Here is a 25,340-nt window from a genome sequence, read left to right as displayed (position 1 = left end):
CCTATTTATATTTTCAGGCGTTTTCTAAAGGACAAAAGATTTAGTTAACTGCTCAAATCCTACAGTACATATGGCAATAATTTGACTATTTTGAAATTTGCTCAATTAAAAAAATCAGTCTACAACCGTCCTTTTGTATTAGATCAAAGTTTGCTGACAGATATGGTTCCTAATGGCTGATCAGAATTTAAATCCTGTTATATTCTAGCTCAGGATACCAGTATGTTTTACATTGAATGCAGTTACATGTACATCAAATACAGTTATATGGCAGTGATCCCCCCTCCCCCACTTTATACACTGATGCTCAAAACCAAACATTTTAATAATGTTGCATATAGGTAAATTTTGTAAGTAAAAATAAATCACAGAATCGGACATATATTTACATAAAAACAATATTTAGTAATCATTTTAATGGCTTGTTTAATTAAAAATATGTCCTCAAAAATATGTTTTGTTCCATAATTTTCTTGTAACCTTTTTGCATTAAAAATATATATATATATTTTTTTCGATCATGAAGCTCCTATACACTTATATATAACTTATATATGTTTTATAGGGTCGGTTTAATATTTACACAAAAGCAATAGTTGGTATCACTTTCATAACAAGTTCTCGTTTCCTTAAAACTATGTTCTCCAAACTATGTTTTGTTCCTATTTTCATGTGGAGTTTTAATGTAATCATTTTGCACTTTTTTGTAAAATGTTTTCCGACCATGACACGGATATGTACTTAATATATGACTGGAATTTTTGATTGCCTTGCACGACATAAGAAATCTCTGCATTTAAAAATCAAAGCACATACCGCCAATACATTATAGTCTCTAACACTCAAACCACAGTTAACGAGAAAAACAGATTCGATAGAATATACACAAAAATGACATGAGAGATTGCAAAAGAGTGAAAATATCAAAATTTAGGAAAAGTTGAAAATTTAAGAAAAATCGGATGAAAATTCAGTTATGATTCTGATATGTAAAATATTTCAGGTGATATTCATATGTGTCATACCCATGTTTTCACATGTAAATATAAATTATGCGATTAACATGTGTGAAATGAATAGCATGTAAATCGCATGATAATCAGAAAAAAAACCACTAATCGATTGTGATATCATTTACAAACAATGGCGTGATGTCAGAAATCCGGAGATGGCGTGATATAACAGCACATTTTGACATCGACATTATCTTAAACCTAGTTCATTGCAAAATAATTAATTTTTCTTTGTTTTCATACCATATCTGGCTTTCTGATTGGCTAATATTTATTTTGCATACCACTATGAAAAAAAATCCGAGAATGGCGCGAAACCCCGACGTTATCGTGACGTCATAATAAAGACATTGACGTTGCGTATTGATTCGGAAAAAAAGAATCCCTTGAAAAACCACTATAATGTTACATTTAAACATACTTCATTTTATCAAATAGAGTATAAAATTAATTATAAGTATTGATGTCACTATTTTTTAATTTTATCATGTTATGAAAAAAAATTGTTTGTAAACTTTTGTGAGAATCCGCTACGCGGATTCACACCGTTTGCAAACAATTTTTTTTTCATACCCCGATAATATTAATAAATAGTGACATCAATGCTTAATTTAATGTTAAATTTAGCTCGGTTACGTGACTTGTGTCACAAAATAGTAAGTGATAAAACACACATTTAAAATGTGACAAGAAACATTTACTAGGTTTGATTTTTTTTTTAATTTTTGTGGCTCTCCAATACAGGGAACACTAGGGAAACATTATTGCTAATTGTTGTTTGGTTAAATGTATATAAAATGCATTCAACTTTCACTTCCTATAAGATGGACACGTATGGAAATGAGAGGCTATTACGGGAAAACTCAATAAAATAAATAACAAAGATAATGTAACAAAAAAGTAATATAGGGTAATTAAGACTAAGCAATGTACAGTATATTGCTTTACTATGACACTGACAAATTGGCAATGTCTGTTTTGTGCAGGAAAATTTAGTGGAGTCTTTGTCAATATTTATATATCTTACATAAGACGGAACACACTTGGTTTAACCTACGCCAGTTGTCAACTAAATGGTTTATATTTAGGACGGATATAAAGAGGGAGCATAACTTCACTCAATGCACAGTCATGTCTATTTGGTGAGGTATGCTAGCGGGATATTCTATTTGAACCTGGTATTACACGACACATATACATTTCCTTAGGTAATCCCTGTAGCAGAGGCAGTGGTTGTGTTTGTTTAAAATCCTGCACTCTGTAACATATATAAAAACATGAATTTAAACAGTAATTTACACACATATAACCAATAACATGTAGTGCCTTTAATGTAACAAACAAGTTCACGACACTAACTTAAAAAGACACCAGCAATTTCTGATTGGAATGACGAGCAGGGTTTTGCCCTGTTTGTCATATTTTATCAAAGAAAGGTGTTCACTTTTTGTTTTAATTAATGTATCATCTATTTTTAAATCTATTTCGTCATTAAGCTATTCTTTTGAATCGTTAGTATGCATTAAATCTGTCGTCATAATTTACAAATTACTTGTTTATATGACATTATAATACAAAAAAATAGCCATGTTATTGTCTATTATAAATCACAGATTGAAAACTACATCATTACTTTCTTGCTATCTCATCAATCATGTGTTATAGTAGTCTTGGGGACGCATTACGTTATAATTAATTACCGTTTTATAGTTCTTACTTGCATTTAGCAAGCTTACACCTTCATAAAAGTATTTATCTGATTTTAGTTGTCATGAACCGGTCAATGCTATATCTGATTATTTATTAATTATGACAACATTCGTGTACTGTTTTTATAATAGACATAATCATGATTTTATTTGATTCGAAGGCTGTAAAGCTCAAAGCCCACTAACTTATTTCCTCTCCCTACACACCGCCGGTCTGTATATGTTATTCAGTAGGATTTAATTTAGATAACAATTTCTTTGATATCTTGTTCATTGTCAGTTGTCATTTGTATTTGATTTAAAGATGTGTATAAACGATAGTCATTACTTTGACACTTATTGGTGTTTAATCAAGCATGTATACTGTCCAATTAACTCACAAAATAATATGAAATAATTTATTATACTTTTGGTGCATGCGCATTTAAAAATTAAAATGAAATCAGAAGTTCAAACTTTTCAAGGTTGGTAATGGTATCAATTAAGTAGCTTTTGTACATGAAAAAAAAACTAATTTGTATTCTCCTGTTTTTTATTGAGAACAATATCGTTTGTCAGTGGTGTAGCATCTTTAAATAGAAGGTAATAAATTTACATAAGCATCAACGCTTGTTAGCATGTTTTCTTAGTGGTATTATGTTTTGTTTGCTTGTTACAAACAAGGGATTTATGCAATAAACTTATTGATGATTAAATTCATCATATGGAAATGGCAAACGATAATATATTTGTCGACGTGTTTTCATTACAGTATTGACTATCCATAGTTACCACGGTACATGAGCTGTATTTGCATATTCATATGAGAATGTGTGCAGCTGACCAATCCCAATTACAACACCATAAACATGTGAACAACAGGTAGGAAAAGTCCAGGTGTGTAAAGAAATTCAATTATTCTACAGTCTTGTTTTATTCAATCATTCTACATTCTTGTTTTTGACCAATTGCGACTTCTCTCATTAGATCTATTATCGCAGATTACTTCAAGTTATTCGCGAAATTTGCCAAATTAAACATTCATAACATTATGACCTTTATAACTTTTTTTATCTTTTATGATTTTTTTTCTAATGTGAGTCTAAAATTGCATCAAAATGATTGTAGACAAATTTACTTAGCTAAGGAGGTGGCCGAGCAAGAATGGGTTCTGGAAATGTGTTGTGAATCGTATATCTTGAACAAGGTCTAAGATCATCATTGCGGACACAATACAATTTTGATTTTTTCTCACGAATATAAGCTGCGAATATACTAAACCCACTCTCAGGTAAGACCAAGGCATCACAGCTAGCCAATGTATAGAAATCTAAGAGTTGTTTCAGAAATCCTGTGCGGTCGTCATTCCTGTTGGGCTGATCAATATGAGTAATCTTTCCAGGGGTGTCAATCATATTTGCAGCATAACGGCCTTTAGCCAAAGACTTGACGCTGTCAGAATCAGAAGCAATGAAGAAGTCATACTCCGTTTTGTTAAATTTGTCAAAGTATTTCCACAGAACTGTCAAGGGAGTGGCCGACCGCGGGTCATCATGAGGCATGTTTGGATTTTTGCCAGTGCGTATATGAGCGCAGGCTAGTTTAGGCCTTAGACGATTCTTTCTTTTAAAATCGTCTAGTGATTTGGATAAGAGAGGTGATGGTTTGAAGAAGTAATCAATTAACTGTTTATACATATCAGCATAATGTAACTCTGTAACCCAAGGGATCTCTAATCCAATATGTGGTCTTTTCCTGAAGTCCTCTGTAAAATCCCAATTCATTCTAACGAAGCTGATATCATGTTTGAAGTAGGTATTGATATCTGAAGAACCAGTCATATACTTCCTAAGATTTCTAGATCCGTGGGCTATCAGGTTATGGAATGATTGGGTTCTACCTTTCACGATAGAGTCATTGTACACCCAGTCAAAGCCTTGAGTGGGTACGAGAAAGTCCTGAAGACGACACGGGTTGTCATGGTTGATGAGAAAACGGCGTTTAGTGAGGAGCGATATGACTAAGGTTGAGAGAATCCCCGATAACCTATCGGACCAACCTCCACAGATTCCTTTTCTAGCCTTGCTGCAATCATATACTATGTATTTGTCTCCGTCAGTAGACATTCGTTTTTGGATAAATTTCTCCAAGATATTTTCAGGTGAATGTATAATTGTGTGGCGATCACACTTTGTCTGTTGTTTGATTGTGCTGTAGTTAAGATTCTGTGGTAATGTCAGTACACCGAGTAAGGTTACTGTTAAAACACTGGCTGTCAAAATAAACACCTGAAACGAGACGTATTACACATTAATCATGACATATCCTATTAAATGTTGTTGCTCGAGTTGTCTGATAGGTTAAATTTAAGAATTATAGTAAAATAGTGATCTACAATGTATGTGACCTGCTGTATACGCATATTCATGTGTAACAACCATACATATTCATGTGTAACAACCATACATATTCATGTGCAGCGAATATATATAATAATTAGACATATTCATGTGAAGGGAAAATATATAACAGTTATACATATTTATGTGTAGGGTAAACATCTATCAAACATACATATTCAGGTGTATTGAAAACAGACAACAATCATACACATTCATATGTAAGGAAAATATTGAATAGTCATACATATTCATGAGTAAGGAAAATATACACATAACAATCATACATATTCATGTGTTGCCAAAATATGCAACAGTTCTACATATTCATGCCGAGGAAAATATCGTACAAATATCTAAACAAATATATACAGTGGAGTAGGAAGATGAAACGTAATTGGGGGGGGGGGGGGGGCCAAAGGTTCTCAATATTTTGTAAACCCTCGCGCCGCACCTATACAGGAGGAGATTAATTCAACACACAACATATACACTTTATATCCTTTTTCATATATCATTAAATATAATCCTTGTACACATTTATAGACAGTGGGGTCACTAAAAGGAAATTAACGAATACGCAAATTGGCCAAATAAGCGTGTGAGCGCCGAAGGCGCGAGATTTTAGGGTCTGGGGGTCGACCCCGGGAAAAATATTACGATTTAGAATGGCTGAGATGAGTTTTAAAATTTATTTTAATGATTTTGCGAGCGCCCGAAGGGGTTTTTGTAGAGTTTGGGGGTCTCCCCGGGAAAAAATATTACGATTTAGAATTGCTAAGATGAGTTTTTACGATGCATTTTGATGAATATGCGAGCGCCCGAAGGCGCAAGATTTTGGTGTTTGGGGGGTCCGGGGGTCTCCCTCGGAAATCAAAATTACGATTTAGAATGGCTGAGATGAGTTTTACGATGTATTTTAATGATTTTAAAGCGTTCTTACCATGGTAATTTTTCGATTTAAAGTAACCTGCATTTAGAAATAATAATTGTGATAATTGTGTCGTCATATCATTGTGCAACCCTGCTCGATCTGAACATACCGGCTTCACACCATCGGCACATTGTTTTGTAACTCAAAATAATAATGGATTAATTGTCTTGCTAAGACATATAAACAAAGTAATCTTTTGAGAAACAATTTTTGAAATACAAATGAAGTACGCAGAATCCCTTAATGGACATTTTAGTGTAGTTCATGTGTATTGAATTTCTACTATTAAAGGTTTGAGCATTATGTGCTTGAACGTTTTAGGAAATGCGCCGCGCAGCGGAAATTTTTTTAGAATGACGAACGAAAAATGTGCAGGAGGACCCTTTTTTCTTTAAGATACAATTGCATGTCTACTAAAGTTAAGCCATACATATAACATCACATTTAGATGAAATACCGAAGTTAAATTGTCTAGTGTTGATTTGTTCCAGAATTAACATTAAACTTCTAGTCCGGTACCTTAGGGCGTAAAAAAGGCTTCTGTGTGCATTTCGTGAAGAAATATCAAGGCATATGTCATTTTGTTAAGAACAACCGTGGGCATCAGAAAAACAATGCCTTGTTCCTTGGAGTCGCAACCAGTGGTCAATATGACGTCATAAAGATGGCCGATTACTTCAATATCCGTATCACAGAAGACCAAAAATAAAACGTTTTTTCTGGTATCCTTTATCATAAACATAACTTAAACTTGTTTTATATAGTTAATAAATGTATGAGTGTTACTCGTATGCATACAGGTTTTAGAAATATCCCGACATTTTTTGCATTTTTAGAATAATAACGCCCGACTCCTTGCTAAAATTGAGGTGAAGGTAATATATTTCCACTATATTGAAAAGATAAAGCACTTTTTGATGTTTTTGATTTATTATACAGACCATTGATAACACCCAAACATATCAAAATTATAAAAATATATGTTGGACATAAAACCGATTTTTAAATATTTGTTGTTTGAAGTAGATGTAATCGAGCTTTATTGTTTCCGGATCCGGCGGCCATTCCCTTTAAGTGATTTTCGTGCCATCAAAGACTTCCGGTCAAGTTGTTAGTTGTCTACATTTATACAAATATGACACTTTTATGTGGTTTTGATAGTTTATATTAGTATATATTTTGTTCTACTGTTACAACAATATATAAGCAAGAAACATCATGAGTAGAATAAGAAATTCCATTTCTGACAAGGCGTTCAGAATGCAGGAATCTAACTAAGAGGCTCGTCACAATGAATCTGTAAAAAAATGGTAGATTTCTGAAATACCTTTGCAAGTAAATGATTATTCCTGACCAAAGAACACTTTACACTACATAAGCAAACAGTTTTGTGCAAAACAACAACAATTTTGTTTAAAAAATGTTCATTTCAAAACCAAAATATGATGTAACTCAAATAAGAAGGTATATATTGTTAAATTAACAAGAGGCCCATGGGATTTAACGGTCATCTGACTATTGGCACAATGCAACAAAGTTGTTTAAATTTTTTAGCCTATTTGACCCCTGTGACCTTGAATGAAGATCAATGTTATTCATTTGAACAAACTTGGTAGCTCTTCTTCCCAGCATGTCACAGGCCCAATATCAGGTCTCTAGGCCTCTTAGTTAATCTGAAAAAGTCGTTTAAAGATTTAAGCCTATTTGAATCCTGTGACCTTGAATAGCAGTCAAGGTCATTAATTTCAACAAACTTGGAAGCTCTTCATCAAAGCATACTGCAGGCCAAATATGAGTATCCTGGGCCTTTCAGTTCTTGAGAAGACGCCGTTTAAAGATCTTAGCCCTTTTGATCCCTGTGACCTTTAATGGAGGTCAAGGTCATTCATTTGAACAAACTTAGTAGCATTTCATCCCAACATTCTACAGGCCAAATATCAGTACCCTGGTCCTTTTGGTTATTGAGAAGAAGCCGTTTGAATATAAAGTTTACGCACGGCGCATGGAGCACGGCACACGGCGCATGGCGCACGACGACGGACGGTGCATGATGTCAATAGCTCATCCTGACCCTTCGGGTGAGATGACCTAATAAAAGGGCGACGGCAATGTGCCGCAAGCCGGGCTCAAACCCGCGACCCCGGACTGCTAAAGGGAATTTTTTCCTAGCACGTTAGCAGGTGAGCAGATTTATACATCCTCCTTGTTGGGAATGTACGGTGGCTGGCAGCGGACATGAAATAGATAAAATCATTGTGGTTCAATCAGAGATTTTACTATCTAAATCTCTGACTCCAACGAAATTGTATTGCATGGAAATGAAATATCGTTGCGGGGGAAAGAAATTTCGTTCGAACGGAATAATTATTCTGTTCGAATGCAATGCTATTTCGTTCCAATACAATATCGACAAATGCAAGTTTATATCACATTCTTTGTGGGTTACAGATTATAAACATGTATGACAGGTCACACGATATAATATAGCGGAAACTATGACAACTAATCGTGCATTTCAAAATAAGGGGAAAATCCAACAACAACCATTTGATTCAAAGTGGAAATTAAAACAATATATAAAATAAAGAAAGAAAACAAAGTTTAAGGCACATGCATGTTTAGATGAATTAAGCTAAAATATCATTTACCTTTCTGTTTGTCGACATAATTTGATCCATGAACCTGCATTTCATTCTAGAAGAGGTGTGCACTGCCCTTCACTGTAGCACACAACTATCATAGGCTCGTTGTAACATGTCAGTCTGATCCGGGTGGCAGTATTACCAGTAATTTTCATTTATGACCGTTTTCAAGTGTTACCTATTGTGCATCCGCGAGGCAAAAATAATGGCATAGTTTAATAACTGGGGATCTCTATCACACGAAATGCAATATTACTATAAATAAAATATTATTGATTGATATTGACTATAACGTGAACATCGAAAATGTGGACATTTTAGTTAGTATATGTAAGAATAAATTGTGTTTACATAATCTACGACTTTATTTCCTAAAAAATGTAAAAAAAAAACGACGCATAGAGAACTAAGAAACTTTGCATATGAGTGCCGTTTATGATACAAAGCTCCGGATAGTTATTTGAAAGTAAAAAGAACGAATGGGGATAGGTGTTTATATGTATTTGTCTATAACAACCCCGTGCTCTCCTTATCAGACCAATTTTTTTTTTTCAGTTGAAAAATCGTTTTATTAGTACGAGTGTCTCATACATGCATATACGTCCTTAATGTGACCCAATTTGTTGATTAATAAATTTGTCCATTTATTAAAGTGTGCTTCCAGAAATAATTTATAGGCTTCTCCCATTTCAAGTGTACGACCACATGTTTTAAATATTAAATATGTTTAAGTGAAAAGTCGGGCAAAGGAATGTTAAACTCGATAAAACAGTGTTAATATATCCAGTATAATTTCTTAAGAAATAGAAAATAAAATTCCCGTCAAAATTGATAGTTGTTTGCATTTTTCAATGCAATTATAGACAGATATTGAGAGGAAAATTAAAAACCAACAATTTTTGCATATAGAGTGATTTAAATTCTACCGATGAGATTAATCGAGATAACATAGTGTAATATATCCAGTATAATTCATAGATAAATGAATGTTTTATCGAAGGTAAAGTGTTTTCATTGCCTATACATATTTATGTTATACATCTACATCACTCTGACTAAAAGACACGATTGAAGCTAAGTTTTTGGGTATATTATATTACTTACAACAGAGAATCAAAATGTCCAGTTAATGTCATTTTTATTAAATGACGAGTAATATTATGGCAGACATGGTAACAACAATGTCAGCCATGCTGCATAAACATATATTCAACATAAGTAAATATTTTGATATAACTGTGACACAGTTGGGGAATTAGCTGAACTCATTTAGCTTCACTGTGGCACGCAGTGTACCTTTTAAATATAAAGAGAAGTCTTGAATCAAGTCCAAAGTTTATTGCTGTCGTCGAAAGAGTGCAGTTACAAATACAAATACATTTATCAATAATGAAGTTATTGAATTGATGAACAAAGAAAATGTTTACATTTAACAAACAGATGATCTTAAATCGAATAATAAAAACAACATCATAATATTATATAAATACTACCTGCATTAGAGGGTGACAGTGCCTGGTGTCACCCCGAGGATATCACTGTCACCCGAGGCGAAGCCGAGGGTGACAGTGATATTCCGAGGGGTGACACTAGGCATTTTCACCCTCTAATGCAGGTAGTATTTATTTTATTATACCAAAAGTCTAGAAACAAAACTAATTTTCAAGTATTTGCAATATATTGAAACACTTTAACTGATTTTAGCAAAAGTCGAACAGTCACCGTCGGCAGTAGAATAGCATATCAGCTTCTAGGCCTACTCAGTAGCGCTAACTATCACTGCATTATAAAAAAAGAATACCCACAATAAGCATTTAGTGAAAATTCTTGTTGTCTTGTCTCCTGCGTTTGTTTAAATCTTAACATTTTTGTAAATCTCAATGAGTTTTGGTTTCGTCCCGTCGTCTGTTTACAACATTGGCAACGTAACGAAGACGCTTGAAATCGCATGTCTTCCGTTCACTTAATTACCGACGGGTTCGTAAAACCAACACATAGCGCTTTGACGGTAAGCGAAAAGACTTGAACGGAAAGCTCTGTCCTTGATATGATTTTTTATTGATAAACAGAGTAATTTGGCAAAACTGTTACTAAATAGCTCCAGATAAATTATGAAGCGTCGCTTCAAAAAACAAAGATGGCGTCGAAAAAAGAAACGAGTGCGCATCTTTTTCGGGCGGTTAATGTTTTGCACTGTCAAAAAAACATATATATATACATATATATATACCGGTGACAACATACAGGTAATAACTGTCTAATAAAGTCTAAATAATTCCTATAAAATTGAATAACAATGACAAAAACATAATTCTAATGAATCGTGGCAACATAAATAAATATTTCACGATTCATAACACATATACTCCCTGATAAAACAACTATAAAAGCCCTTTTCCTAATTTGCAAAAAGCCGAAAGTTTTGTTGCGGAAGTCAGTTATGCGTATGTAATATTATAAAAAGAGACGGACAATTATGTCCGGAATTAACAAAACAAATGGTAAACCATTAGTTATAAAATATCCGGAATAAGACAAATGATATTATAAAAAGAGACGGACAATTATGTCCGGAATTAATTAAATAATTGATAAACAATTAGTTATCAAATATCCGAAATAAAACACATGGTCTATAATGTATTTACAGAATATTCAGAACTATTTACAACATATAACCGATTATCAAAAAACTATAAAAATTAAGCTATATTTCAATAACTTTTATCTATAAAGGCCCACTGCCTTTCCGGAGCAAAATATAAAGATTTCTTGAAACATTAATTACCTCAGGAAATATATACCGATGGCCTAAGATGAGGTTACAACACCAAACATATGCAAGATTTCCTGCGTAATATATAATAACAATGGAGAGTGATTTCGCTGTTTTACCGTATGCCGCAGTGATAGTCAACTACCGCGCGGTATTTAGGACGACGGGAGAAAACATAAGACGACCCGCGTTATGAAAATTAACATTTAATTTATTTTAATTTAAATGTTTAGGAGGTGATAATAAATGTAGTATTAACGTTAAGTTAATAACTTTTGCCACTCTACAAAATTATTAATCTTGTTTTACATTCCCATTTTAAAAATAAAAAACCGTTTCGGAAAGGTAGTGGGCCTTTAACCTTTAAAGATGCTCCACTGCTGACAAATGGTATTTTTTCACTATAAAAACAGTAGCAGACGATTTAGTATTTTTCTTCCGTTACAAAAGTTACTTACTTTACACCATTACCACCATTGAAAAGTTTGAGCCTCTAATTTTATTTCAAGTTAAAAATACAAAAAATAATTAATTGCATCCCGAAAAAATTCTGTGACACTATATTCTATATGGAATGAAGTACTGATTGCCCATGCACCAAAGGCAAAAATAAATTATTCTGTATTTTGTTTGTGATAATTTGACATATATATACATGATTAAACACAAATAATGAATATCATTTATGCTCTGTCGGCGGTGGAGCATCTTTAAAACAAAAATGCTATATTAATTATGCTATCAAGAATCATTACGAATTAATATATATTTAAGATAAATACCATTATCAAAAAAATAGAAATAATTTACACATAAAATTATATGTATAGATATAAAGCATTCAAGGAATGTTCTTACCTTTTAAATATAAAGAGAAGTCTTGAATTAAGTCCAAAGTTTATTGCTGTCGTCGAAAGAGTGGAGGACAACAGCTTGGACCAGACTATATCAAGATTCTCAGAACTTTCCTTGACCAATCAAAACTGGGTTTACATTTAATTATTTGGATTTTAAAAGAGAATTATAATAATTAACCAATGAGGACAAGCTGACCGATACGAAACGTGGCAAGGTCCGGTGACCAATACAGAACCTTAGGGTAAGATTAAATTAACTAGAACCGAAGGCAAGTTTCCGTAACTAAAGTTTAGGTCTGCTTTGATGATGGCTATTAACATGCCATACGCATCCCTAGGCGAGGAATCGCTTCCTTTTTGTAGTTGAAAATAAATCTTTTTGTGTCATATATATATACCGGTGACAACATACAGGTAATAACTGTCTAATAAAGTCTAAATAATTCCTATAAAATTGAATAACAATGATAAATAGATAATTCTAATGAATCGTGGTAACATAAATAAATATTTCACGATTCATAACACATATACTTCCTGATAAAACAACTATAAAAGCCCTTTTCCTAATTTGCAAAAAGCCGAAAGTCTTGTTGCGGAAGTCAGTTATGCGTATGTATATTATAAAAAGAGACGGACAATTATGTCCGGAATTAACAAAACAAATGGTAAACCATTAGTTATAAAATATCCGGAATAAGACAAATGATATTATAAAAAGAGACGGACAATTATGTCCGGAATTAATTAAATAATTGATAAACAATTAGTTATCAAATATCCGAAATAAAACACATGGTCTATAATGTATTTACAGAATATTCAGAACTATTTACAACATACATGTGAAACCGATTAGCAAAAAAATATAAAAATTAAGCTATTTTTCAATAACTTTTATCTTTAACCTTAAAAACAAAAATGCTATATCAATTCTGCTATCAAGAATCATTACGAATTAATACATATTTAAGATAAATACCATTATCAAAAAATAAATAATTTACACATAAAATTATATGTATAAATATAAAGCATCAAAGGAATGTTCTTACCTTTTAAATATAAAGAGAAGTCTTGAATTAAGTCCAAAGTTTATTGCTGTCGTCGAAAGAGTGGAGGACAACAGCTTGGACCAGACTATATCAAGATTCTCAGAACTTTCCTTGACCAATCAAAACTGGGTTTACATTTAATTATTAGGATTTTAAAAGAGAATTATAATAATTAACCAATGAGGACAAGCTGACCGATACGAAACGTGGCAAGGTCCGGTGACCAATACAGAACCTTAGGGTAAGATTAAATTAACTAGAACCAAAGGCAAGTTCCCGTAACTAAAGTTTAGGTCTGCTTTGATGATGGCTATTAACATGCCATACGCATCCCTAGGCGAGGAATCGCTTCCTTTTTGTAGTTGAAAATAAATTTTTTTGTGTCATATATATATATACCGGTGACAACATCCAGGTAATAACTGTCTAATAAAGAAACGTTAGTAAAACCTTTATGAAAATAACCTTTCCGAAGTCTACTTATGTAACATTTTGTATTTCATTCCGAAATTGTACTTTTCAATTCAACTATTAATAACGTTAAAATTCATTTTGTATATATTTACTTAAAATAAAACAACAGTGTTTTTTACACTGTGACATAACCAAAAAGGTGGAGCATCAAAACATGCTGGCAGACATGGTAACAACAATGTCAGCCATGCTGCATAAAAATATATACAACATAAGTGAATATTTTGATATAACCAAAAAGGTGGAGCATCAAAACATGCTGGCAGACATAGTGAAAACAATGTCAGCCATGCTGCATAAAAACATATATACAACATAAGTGAATATTTTGATATAACCAAAAAGGTGGAGCATCAAAACATGCCACCGGACTGCAATGACTTCAGTTAATTCAGTCCCGCGCCACCAAAAGTCGTATGTTGCATACATTATTTAATAACATTTTAAACTCTGGTTGTTTTCCGTCTGAATGGTCTACTGCAGTTATTGTACCTGTTCATAAGAAAGGGAGTCGAACTGACCCTAACAATTATAGGGGCATTAGCCTAATTTTAGCCAGCTGTTTATGTAAATTGTTTACCCCTGTTTTTAATAAAAGATTATTAGAAGTCTGTAACAGACATTATATTTTAACGGACCCTTAAATCGGATCCAGACCTGGGGTTAGTACATTTGATGCTATTTTCGCTTTCCTATGATTGAAAAAACGTTGTCTAAAAGAAAACGTCTTTATTGTTGTTAAATGTAGATTTTCGTAAAGCTTTTGACTATGTAGATAGAGCAAGTCTCTGGTACTAGCTGTCCAAAATAGGTATTCGTGGAAAGTTTTTGACAATGGTCAAATCTCTTTACACTTCTGTTCAATTTTAGGTTTTTGTAAATGGAAACTGTTCATTTTTTTCTTAAATATCGCAGGTTTAATGCATGGGAAAATTTTGTCCCCTCTGCTTTTTTCTTTGTTTATAAACGATTTTGAGAATAGCTTTATTGAAAATGGTGCTCCTAGTTACGAGTTTGGAGAATTAAGTTTATTCCTTCTTCTATACGCTGACGACCTAATATTGTTTTCTGAATCGGTTGAAGGGTTGCAAGGTCTTTTAAACAGTTTGAATACATATGCAGATAAATGGAAACTAACTGTAAATACAGAAAAAACTAAGATTGTCGTTTTTCGTAATGGCGGTATAGTGAAAGCAAACGAAATTCGGACTTTCAATGGGGAACAGCTTTCTGTAGTTGATCAATTTTATTATTTAGGCGCCTCTTCCGATTCAACAATAAACCTAGTTTTATGTCTAAACATGTGGCTGAACAGGGACGGGACGAAAAGCTCTATTCGCTCCAAATGTAATAATATGAGTTTGAATATCAAAACTATGTTGCATCTTTTTGATTTATATGTTTGTAGTGTTTTTTTCTATGCCGGTGAAATATGGAGAATTAATAAATCGGTTGAGGTAGAAAAAATTCATTTGGAGTTTTGCAAAAATTAACTTCGTGTAAAGAAATCCACATGTAACACTAATACATTGAACTTGGTCGTCAACCGCGCGCTAGCTAATGCACAACTGTATAGAATGTTAAAATATTGGTTTAAATTATTAAAATCAGATAATTGTATCTTATCTGAGGTATATAACTTTCTTTACATGGAAACGGAGAAGGAACATCCTAAGCAAAATTGGTTAGTATTTCTAAAGCGTAAATTATTTGAGCTAGGTTTTGGTTATTTTTGGACCAGACAGACTCCCAGCGATATCTATCTTTTGCCTCTAATTAAACAGAGAATTGAAGATGAGGCCAATCAAAATATATTTAATTTGATATAAGTCTCAAGTAAATGTGATCTTTATAGGCATATGGTTGATAAAGTAACTTTGCAAGTCTTTTGGACTTAATCATTACCAAATCAACGAAGAATTATGATTACGAAATTTCGTCTTTCTGCGCATAATTTAGCTGTAGAATCCGGGATATACAGGAATGTAGAAAGGTGTTTTCTTCTTGTCTGTCGCTTTTATTCTGATATTAGGATGAAATATATAAAGAAATATTATTGGCACAAGCCATCAGCATCCAAAACTCCTTGGGGAATATTTTCGTGATAATACCCGATGAGTTCAGGATGAAGCCATCAGTTCACAAAGTTATCGAATCAGTCCGTTCGTCCGCTTGTTCCTTTTGTCTGTCATTGGTACAGGTGTAATTCTAGTACATATAACTCTTTTTTTTTTAATTTTTAATTTTCAAACATTTTACACATCATATAAAAATGGACACTAACACACAAACACTTGCATATGCACTCATGCACAATACTTAAAAACATCAAGTTGTACGTTATGAAACATCCATAAAAACATATATTAGCCATTAATAGCCAACCATAACGCACATATATGCATGCTCTCTCACTCTCTCTCTCTCTAACTCACATACATACATACATACATACATACATACATACATACATACATACATACATACAGACATACTAAAGAAGAAAGATAAGAAGGAAGAAGAAAGAAGAGGGAGGAGGAGGTACCGTTACACATACACGTATATCATAGTTTAAATATATTATACTAAATAAAAAAAATTGTTCTGAAGAATCGTTGTGCTGATCAACTATATAAACCCCAACAAAAGATAAAAAAGAAAATTAAAGTAAGTTAGCAGTAGTAAAAGACTAAGTGAAAGACTAGGGTAAAGGTATATACTCAAAGGTCCAATAAAGGTTTCCATTTCCTCCAGCCTATTTCAAATTGCCTTTTAACATGGTCACTTTGACTAAAAACATATATTTTTGAACTAAAAAATTATCCTTAATTACATTAATAAGAGCATTGTTGCTAAGGCATCTGGTTTTATAAATGTAATGTCTCATAATTATCAAAATCTCATTGTCAACAGAGCTACAATTTTGTAAAACTATTCCAAAAAGAAATGAATCTTTATTATATGCAAAGGGAATAAAAAATAAATCTAATAAAGTTTCAAAATTTTGAAGCAGAGTTTGCACCTCTTTGCATTCCCATAGGCAATGTATAATTGTCTCCCTTTCTGTATTACATAAAGTACACATAGGACTAGGATTTATTCCTATCTTATGAAGGAAGGTATTAGTAACTAATATATGATGAATAATTCTGACTTGAAACCATATCAATTTGGAATTTTTTGTTATCTTAAGTGGAAGAGTATATCTTTTTAACCACATTTCTATATCCTAGTACCTGTTGGAGTTGTTGATGGAGTTATGATAAACCTATAGAAGTCTTTCACACCCTTTTTGTTTTTAATGAAAATTTCTAATAATTGTGGTATAAAAGGGTATGAAAGTTTCTCTGGTTTTATTTCGAGATTTCTTAAATAGCGCTTTATTGACAATATTAGTCCATGGTATTGTAGAAAATTAGTATCAATTCCAAATTTTTGTATAAATTCGTCAAAAGAAAGAAAAGTAAAATTGTCAGAATTTTTCATCACATCATTTAAAATTAAAATACCTTACCTAAACCAATTGGGGTAAAAAACAAATTTATTATCAACTTTAATATCATTGTTGTACCAGAGAGGTGTTTTGAGGATATACTCTTGTCTATTTAGCCTCATATCTTCAGAATAATTTAATTTATCCCATGCTTTAAAGACATCTTTCCAAAATTGATTACGACATCTGGATATACACAATTTTACATAATCCTTCCCACAATTATATATCTTATTTAAATCTTGAGTTGACTTGAGGATCAGATACCATTTGCCTGAAGACGAGAATAATCTTCTAATCCATCCTAAGTTTAATGAATGGATGAAAGCATACAAGTCAATCATCTTACGTTCACCATCTGCATAATTTTGAATCATAACATCTGATTTGATCTTATGGCATTTACCATTCCACAAAAAATCAAATAATAAAGAATTTATTGTAGCTAAATATTTTTCTGGTGGGTTTGGTAAGGTTGTAAATAGATAGTTAAGTTGCGAGATCAATAAAGATTTAATAACATTGATTTTCCCAATTGGAGTCAAGCTCCGCCTCTTCCAAGCAGTAAGAAGTGTTTTGAGTTTTACATTTTTTTGTCAAAATTCATTTTTGGTATCTGATCTAAATCAACTGAAAATTCAACCCCCAAAAATGTAAATCTGGTTTTTCCTCCACTGTAAATTCAAATCTGGCCTATATGTTATATTACTGTATTTATAGCTCCCTAACCATATAACTTGTGTTTTACTAGTATTAATATTTAAATCTGATTTTTTTGCATAGCTATTCAGCTCCGATATAGACTCATTAAGAGACCTCTCTGACCCATCTAGTATCAAACCAGTGTCATCTGCATATTGCACGTTCAAAATTGGTACATTATCCACATCAATGCCTTTAATATGAGTACTTCTGCTCATATGATAAAAATGTAAGGAGCTATTGGATCTCCTTGACAACAACCTCTTTCAATACTGATACGTTCCGATTAATTCCCCAATTGATTAATTGTAGAATATACAGGGGCGTAGGAAGCGGGTGGGGGGGGCAACTGTCCCCCCCCCCCCGTTCAAGTTGCCCCCCCCCGTTCCCCAGGGGGGGGGGGGGCAAACATATCTTTTTGCCCCCCCCCCTATTTTCGCCGACTGAAATGTTCTAAAAATGCATATTCGAAAGGAAAAAGGGTCCTCCTGCACATTTTTCGTACTTCATTCTAAAAAATTGTTCGCTGTGCGGCGCATTTCCTAAAACATTCAAGCACATAATGTTCAAACCTTTAATAGTAGAAATTCAATACACATGAACTACACTAAAAATGTCCATTAAGGGATTCTACGTTTAAGGATGTTTATCAAATGCATGAATGTATGTACATAAAGCAACTTTGTAAAGACTACAATTACATATGAATGTAACAGGTATAACATTTTGCTAAAAAATCTATTTATTACATGATATAAGTTAAACATTAATAAAAAAAAAATACACACGAGTTGTATAAGTTATATGCCGCTTGCACAGAAAGATTGCATGTTACCTCGATACCACATTTCCATCTTAGAGATATAGAGTGAAAATTTCTGCTATATACATGTAGATACATGTAGATCACTTTTGTTTACTGTTTGTTTTCGTTTTTGTGACTTTTTGATGATATAATATTTCAAGATTAACTTACACAAGTACTCTAAACAATGTTATTTTACAAGTGAGTGCAAATTGCTAGCACAAATACCACCACTTATGAATGCATATTCCGTCAAAACGTCAGCCGGGGGGGGGGGGGGGGGTAAAAAGCTAGTTCAAGCGTACTTCGGCAAAAGCGGTGACAATAGTCCCTGGAGCCTTGCTTTGCAAGACTTAAGGACTAAAAATGGCTGTCCTCAACCAGGGAATGTCTCATAAACTATTCTTGAAATTCGAGTATACTTATTTAAAAAAAATCATTTTAATAATTTAACTTGCATTGTCAGCTTTAAGCTAACCACAAGGGTTCCCCATACAGTAGAGGTATGAGTGACACGTGAGCTAATCCCTTGGTTGTAGTGTAGTGCAGTAGTGACTCGGCCAATCTACGTGACCAATGACCAGTTGAGTGCTAACATAAATAAATACAAATAAAAGTACATGACGCATGTTATTATATTGAATTATCATTGTTAATATTTTTTTTTAAGAATGAGTTTTTTCAAGCTAGTACCCAGTTTAGTTTCCATACTGCTTGTAACGACAGTAATGAACTCGGAAAGGCCATGAAACACAGAAGATACATTTACAACCTATACACAGTCTAAGATAGGAACAGTATCATCTGTGGCCTTTTTGTTTTTTCGTCTATAATACTGAAAGGTCAAACTACATCGTAAGTTAATATTTGACAAAAGCAATGCATTAAAACATGGTAGTTCGTTTTTTGTTTTTGCTTTGTATTCAATACAAAATTTAGCTAATATTTACGATTACAGATAAAATTTAATTAAAACTATAATAAAGTATACAATGTATGTGCCAAATGCAAGGTAGATATATAATAAAAGTACCGTGAATAACCGATACAATATATGCTTTGTAAAACCAGAGCAAGTGTGATATGTAACTTTCAGTGAATGCGAATACAGCTAAAAACGTATTTTATAGTTTAAAAACTATTTCTTAGATTTGCAGCGCTACTTGAAACAACTACCATGTGATTTTTAAATGAAGACTGATTTGATATATTACTGAAATAAAACGGAAACTTTCTTAAAATGCCAGCATAAAGCCATCTCCGAACACTATGTTAAAACAAGGACGTAGATGACGTATCACTTATATATTCTCGATTAAAAAAAACAGTTGCGTAATATTCGCACGAAGGTGTCCCGTATATAAATACTGTCGCCATTAAAATTTGACAATAATGGTGAGAATTTTGTTTTGAGACATCTTTTCTGATTACACAAAAGTGAATGTCAAATTAGTATGATCGTGACACATAATTACATATTTTTTGTTCAAAGAAAATAGAACTTTATAAACGGTCAAGCAAGTAAATCCCTTGCTAAAGAAATCGAGAGCTATCAATATATTACCAAATACCAGAGATTTAAATATAAATCTCTACTAATACTAACACATTTAGATTGGTACACGTCAATTTGATACTCGGACTTCAGACGAAGACGAAATAATCGCTCGAATACCGATGTCAGAAGTACAGGAATCTGCGAATTAGTCACAGATTATGTAATCATGGACCCACCAAAGTGCCCTTTCTACTCGTATAAGGTATCATGTATAGTATGATTTTAACACCGTGTTTTGATTTAGACCTCTTAAACGTCTGAAAATGGTCTTACGGCACTCTGGTGGGTCCATGATTATATAATCTGTAATTAATGCTCAGATCCCTGTGTCAGAAGTGGGGTACGGAGAAATAAGTATATTTACCGGGATCCAGTAGCAACATTACAAACGCATGACATCACAGAGTGGACGGTCTTACTCCCATTTACGCATTTCTACGCATTTTCATGTCCACTGTGGGTACCCGTACACGGGATATTGGTATCGACGAGGCGGTGACCTGTCACAGCAAGGGGAAGTTTTGCAATATTTTCACAGTTTTAATGTAATTAATGTATCTGTAACTATTGGTCAGTTAAAGCTTAGTATATATCGCGTCCGTATGCGATCTGTCAACCCCCAGCGTCATATAGTTATTGAGGAATAGACAGGAATCCAGGGTCACATGCAGGGGGGTACCGCAGTGAAAAATGCGCTTCAAAATAAATCACTGATATGAATATATAATGCTTCTCTGAAAACGGAATTCATTTTCTATGGCTAATTCACAACATAGGAAAGCAACTCACGCCCCGATGACAAATTTTGAGGTCATGAAGATTACGAAATAAATCCGTGAAAATCACGTTGTGTACGGGGGCTTGCTTGTTGTTAGAAATCAAGTGTACGGGGGCTTGGATGTTGATTGTACGGCAGCATAGTTGAAGATTGTACGGCGAATTGGTTGATGAGTTGATAAACGCAGCTTTTTAAGCCAAATATTCCTTTCTAGATATCAATATATAGCGTTCTATATGATTGTCAAATTACTGATTGAAACGATACGCTATGTAGAATTATTAATTATTTTGATTTTGATCAATTCAGGCAAAAACTGATCTTTTCAATTAATGTTTAAGTCTGGGCAACTAAAAGTATTAACGTATTAAAACATTATCTTCAGATAAAGATAAATAACAGCAAATGATAAACAATAAATCTGACAAATAAGGAAAGGATGCAAAATTAAAACGGAAAATGTAAGAAACGGAACCATATCAGTAAAGGGTGACATCTGGACAACTGTACATTAAACTGAAGTTCCGTGTTGTATTCTCGAATTATAGAGTTCTTTGGCATGATACATCGTCAATATTTAAAACTGTAATTACGAGTTTTGCAGCTGCTGAGATTCACAGACTTTCCGTCAAACATTGCACCGTAAATATCATTACATATTACAATTAACTATGCTAAAATATACTACTCACCTTCGTTGTGTTGGAGCATTGTGGAAAATACCTGATTGGAGTTTTTCTTGTACAAACGCGATGTCAAAACAACGCTATGACAAATATGTATTCGTAGCCATGGTTTACAATTCAAAAGTAAAATTACTTGAATCCCACCAGATGAAGTTATACTTCTTATCGAAATCGGCGCTATATGGTTGTGTAATACAAGTACAGGAATTCCTTCCTCAAAATGATCCCCTCCGTTAAAGAATTTAACAAAATTGCCAACAAACAAACTGATCTTGTATACAGAATCTGCAGACCAACCAACATTCATCAACTTCGTCTGGAAGGCCTACTATTCCATTGACATCTTTACATGAGATCTACGAAGACATAAACGTCGGATGAAAACTTTACATCTGTCTTTTGGACGACTAGACGCTATTTGTTTTAAATAAATTGTGAAGTTTGTCATTTTAATTATGCCAAGTCCCGTACACCATTTTTATCACATAAACCAAGTCCCCGTACACCAGTTTAGCAAGCCCCCGTACAAAAGCTAAATTTTCAGTCTTCTTGTTGAAACATCCATGGCCACGACAATATGAAATTGGCCTAAACATAAACTTCCATATCATAACCCGTCTATACAACCCTTAAATGATAACATGGAACAATCTAGTAATTCAATATCACGAACAATAGTTCACAGTCGTTTTCATTGCGGTACCCCCCTACAGGTGACCCTGGATTCCTTCTATCCCTCCATAAATATATGACGCTGGGGGTTGACAGATCGCATACGGATGCGATATATACTTAGCTTGAACAGACCAATAGTTTCAGATACATTAATTACATTAAAACTGTGAAAATATTGCAAAACTTCCCCTTGCTGTGACAGGCCACCGCCTCGTCGGTACCAATATCCCGTGTACGGATACCCACAGTGATGTCGGTGTTGAGAAAATCGCAATATCTCTCTTATTTCTTGAGCTATCGGGATACTGTTTACATGTCGTAAAACAACTGTAAATAACCGACAACTTTTATCTCAAACAAAAATTCATTTGGCAACGTCTCTGTTCTCTTTCAGTGAGTTGAAAAATCATGCTAACTTAAATCCGAGCATTTTAAAATTGTTGACGTCGTGTGTCAGACGGCGTAACCGCCGGAGCGTAGAATCGAAATTGTGTCTCGAAATAGTCAACAAGTAGCAAGAATTAATACTTGTATTTCACAGTTTTTGTAGTTGATATTGTCAATTTTATGTGTGACCACTTATATTGAAAGAAATCCACTCTTCAAACAATAATTTTCTCGTAGATTAAGTACATGTAATAAGTATATTGTGTACTACACAGTTAACTTAATCCTAATACAAAATTAACAAAATATCTATTTACTATACATACCAAGAAAGCCGAGAATCCATTGGTCAAAATACTCAAATATGTAATTCATAACATGCCGAAATAAGTTTTGACTTCGACGGAAATCGCGGCCCGGTCCAATTTCTAACTTTAATTTCATCGGTACAAAACAAGCACATGTGCGATCAAGATGGGCATAGATTTTAAGTTGATTTTCTCAAACTATAAATTTATTCACAAAAGAAATTTATTATTAGAATATGAATTTTAAAACATCGTTTGATATATGTGACGAGGAAAAAGAAATGTATATTGGATTCCACTTCGGGTCAAAATCTGACACGGCATTGAAATTCCAGACGATATGCATCTTTTAGAAAAAAAAAATGTGCAGTAACACTACATAAGACTTGCCCAATGTCACAATAACTATCTATTATTTGTCAGGTTATAAGTGTCAATGATGACTCATCTCATTTTTGTTTGAAAGAAGACAAGTTACATAGATTCTAAGATCAGTAGCGTGACAGCACGTTTGTTTAAAAAATCCATCTAACAAAACAAAGGATCAAATATCGAGTGGTATGTGAAAGAATTTCACTCTTAATTAACTATGCATTACACAATTTTAAATTCGTACAGGTAAACTCAAATGTACGGTTTGAGCCCGGTCAATTCAAACTTCGATTGAGCCGTCAAATTCAACTTCTTCTACATTAATACTTGATATACAAAAAGTCTACTTCAATTAAACGGTCAATTTTGCACTCTTTATTATCACAGTTATACGAAGTGTACATGGCCATTTACTCTGAAGTACATTATCTAATGCACTCTTTATCAAGTTACTTAAATCAGCGGCCATCGTAAAACCGAGAACCGTGTCTAACGCATCATACAATGAATTATATGTATACATGCCTTGCATCCCTTAAGGCCCGGTCCCACTGGCGTTTAGGAAGATTTGCGAATGTATTGCGCACAAAATTGGCTGATATTCGCTGAACATACGCAATATTCGTAAATCGTTCTTGTATCTGTCGCCCAATATCCGCACACGTCCGCAATTATCCGCAATGGCATGTTTTTCCGTTCCCAGGATTTTTGAACTGCACGAAATTTTGATTGCGGAAATCATTCGCATTAGATACGCTATTCGTACGCAATACATACTCAATACATGCTTACTATATGCATATACTATATGTATATCCGCTGTTATTCGTTGATATCCGCAACTGACTGGCTTTTGCGGCTTTATAGCGAACTGGGACAGTGTGTAAAACGAATGTATAGCGTACCTATCACGTTGACATCACGAATTAAAATAATTTGTAGCGAATGCATATTGAGTTCAGCGTTTGTATTGCGTCTTTTTTGCATTTGATTTGAGAATAATTTGCGAATGTATAAAAAACGTGTTGCGTAAACTAAAACTACTTTATAAATATGGCAAAAATCGACAAATTTATCTATTTTATCCTGTCCGTCAAGAAGTACAGGTGTAATAATGGGTCATCGGCAATAATACCAGTACAGCGTAACAATGGTATCCAACATCATATTAATCTACTTGTTCAAGTCATGAAATTGTTTCAAAGACAGAAAAGAAAAAGTTGTATGCTTTGATTTGAGTTTGAAACAGACTGGACCTTCTTTGTATCTAGAGGAGGTAGGATGAAAGTTGCAGCTTGCTTATCTTTGTTGCAGTCGTGTTGTTGTGAAAAGCGATACCGAAAGGCCCGAGCGCGTTTCTTTTTAGTCCGTAATTCAGATGCCCTACATGCGCAATACAACCGTTCTTTCCGTTACATCTGCGCAATGCATTATTAATAGATTCGTAATATTTCCGTAACAATCGCAATACTTCCGATCTGTTTCCTCAATGTATGCGTTATATATTCGTAATTGTTTTTTTTTACCAAATGTACACCTCACGGGAGAGCGTCAGATATCGTATTCGCTTGTACTCGTGAAATATCCGCATTTGTTCGTAAAAAAATCGCAGAATGTTATTAATATACCCGTAATTTATACTTGAAAATTTGTTATTTTAAGCCAATTTTGTTGTGGATGACAACGAACGGCCAAAAATTATAAACTCAATTCATCCGTAATTAATCCGCTCTTCAGT

At 33.5% G+C, this 25,340-nt stretch overlaps 1 protein-coding gene across 1 annotated transcript; it reads right to left on the bottom strand.

Annotated features, from left to right (window-relative positions):
- Positions 1 to 3,228: 3,228 nt before the first annotated feature.
- Positions 3,229 to 23,361, bottom strand: LOC138314632 (uncharacterized). The gene is made up of 3 exons (XM_069255068.1): positions 23,249 to 23,361; positions 8,683 to 8,854; positions 3,229 to 4,989 (listed from the first exon to the last, which is right to left on the bottom strand). Exons 2-3 carry the CDS (start codon positions 8,725 to 8,727, stop codon positions 3,844 to 3,846), a joined length of 1,191 nt encoding a protein of 396 aa, XP_069111169.1. The 5' UTR covers positions 8,728 to 8,854; positions 23,249 to 23,361; the 3' UTR covers positions 3,229 to 3,843.
- Between the last annotated feature and the right edge of the window lie 1,979 nt (positions 23,362 to 25,340).

Source organism: Argopecten irradians, chromosome 2 (assembly GCF_041381155.1).
Source record: "Argopecten irradians isolate NY chromosome 2, Ai_NY, whole genome shotgun sequence".
NCBI classification, from domain to species: domain Eukaryota; kingdom Metazoa; phylum Mollusca; class Bivalvia; order Pectinida; family Pectinidae; genus Argopecten; species Argopecten irradians.
Note: the sequence above shows the minus strand (reverse complement) of the source record. Positions and strands in the feature narration are given on the sequence as shown.

Excerpts from the sequence above, each read along its gene's own strand:
- LOC138314632 (XM_069255068.1), bottom strand. The coding sequence starts at position 8,727 with ATGAAATGCAGGTTCATGGATCAAATTATGTCGACAAACAGAAAG. Across the intron at positions 4,990-8,682 it reads TTATGTCGACAAACAGAAAG|GTGTTTATTTTGACAGCCAG; the intron begins GTAAATGATATT and ends GTCTCGTTTCAG.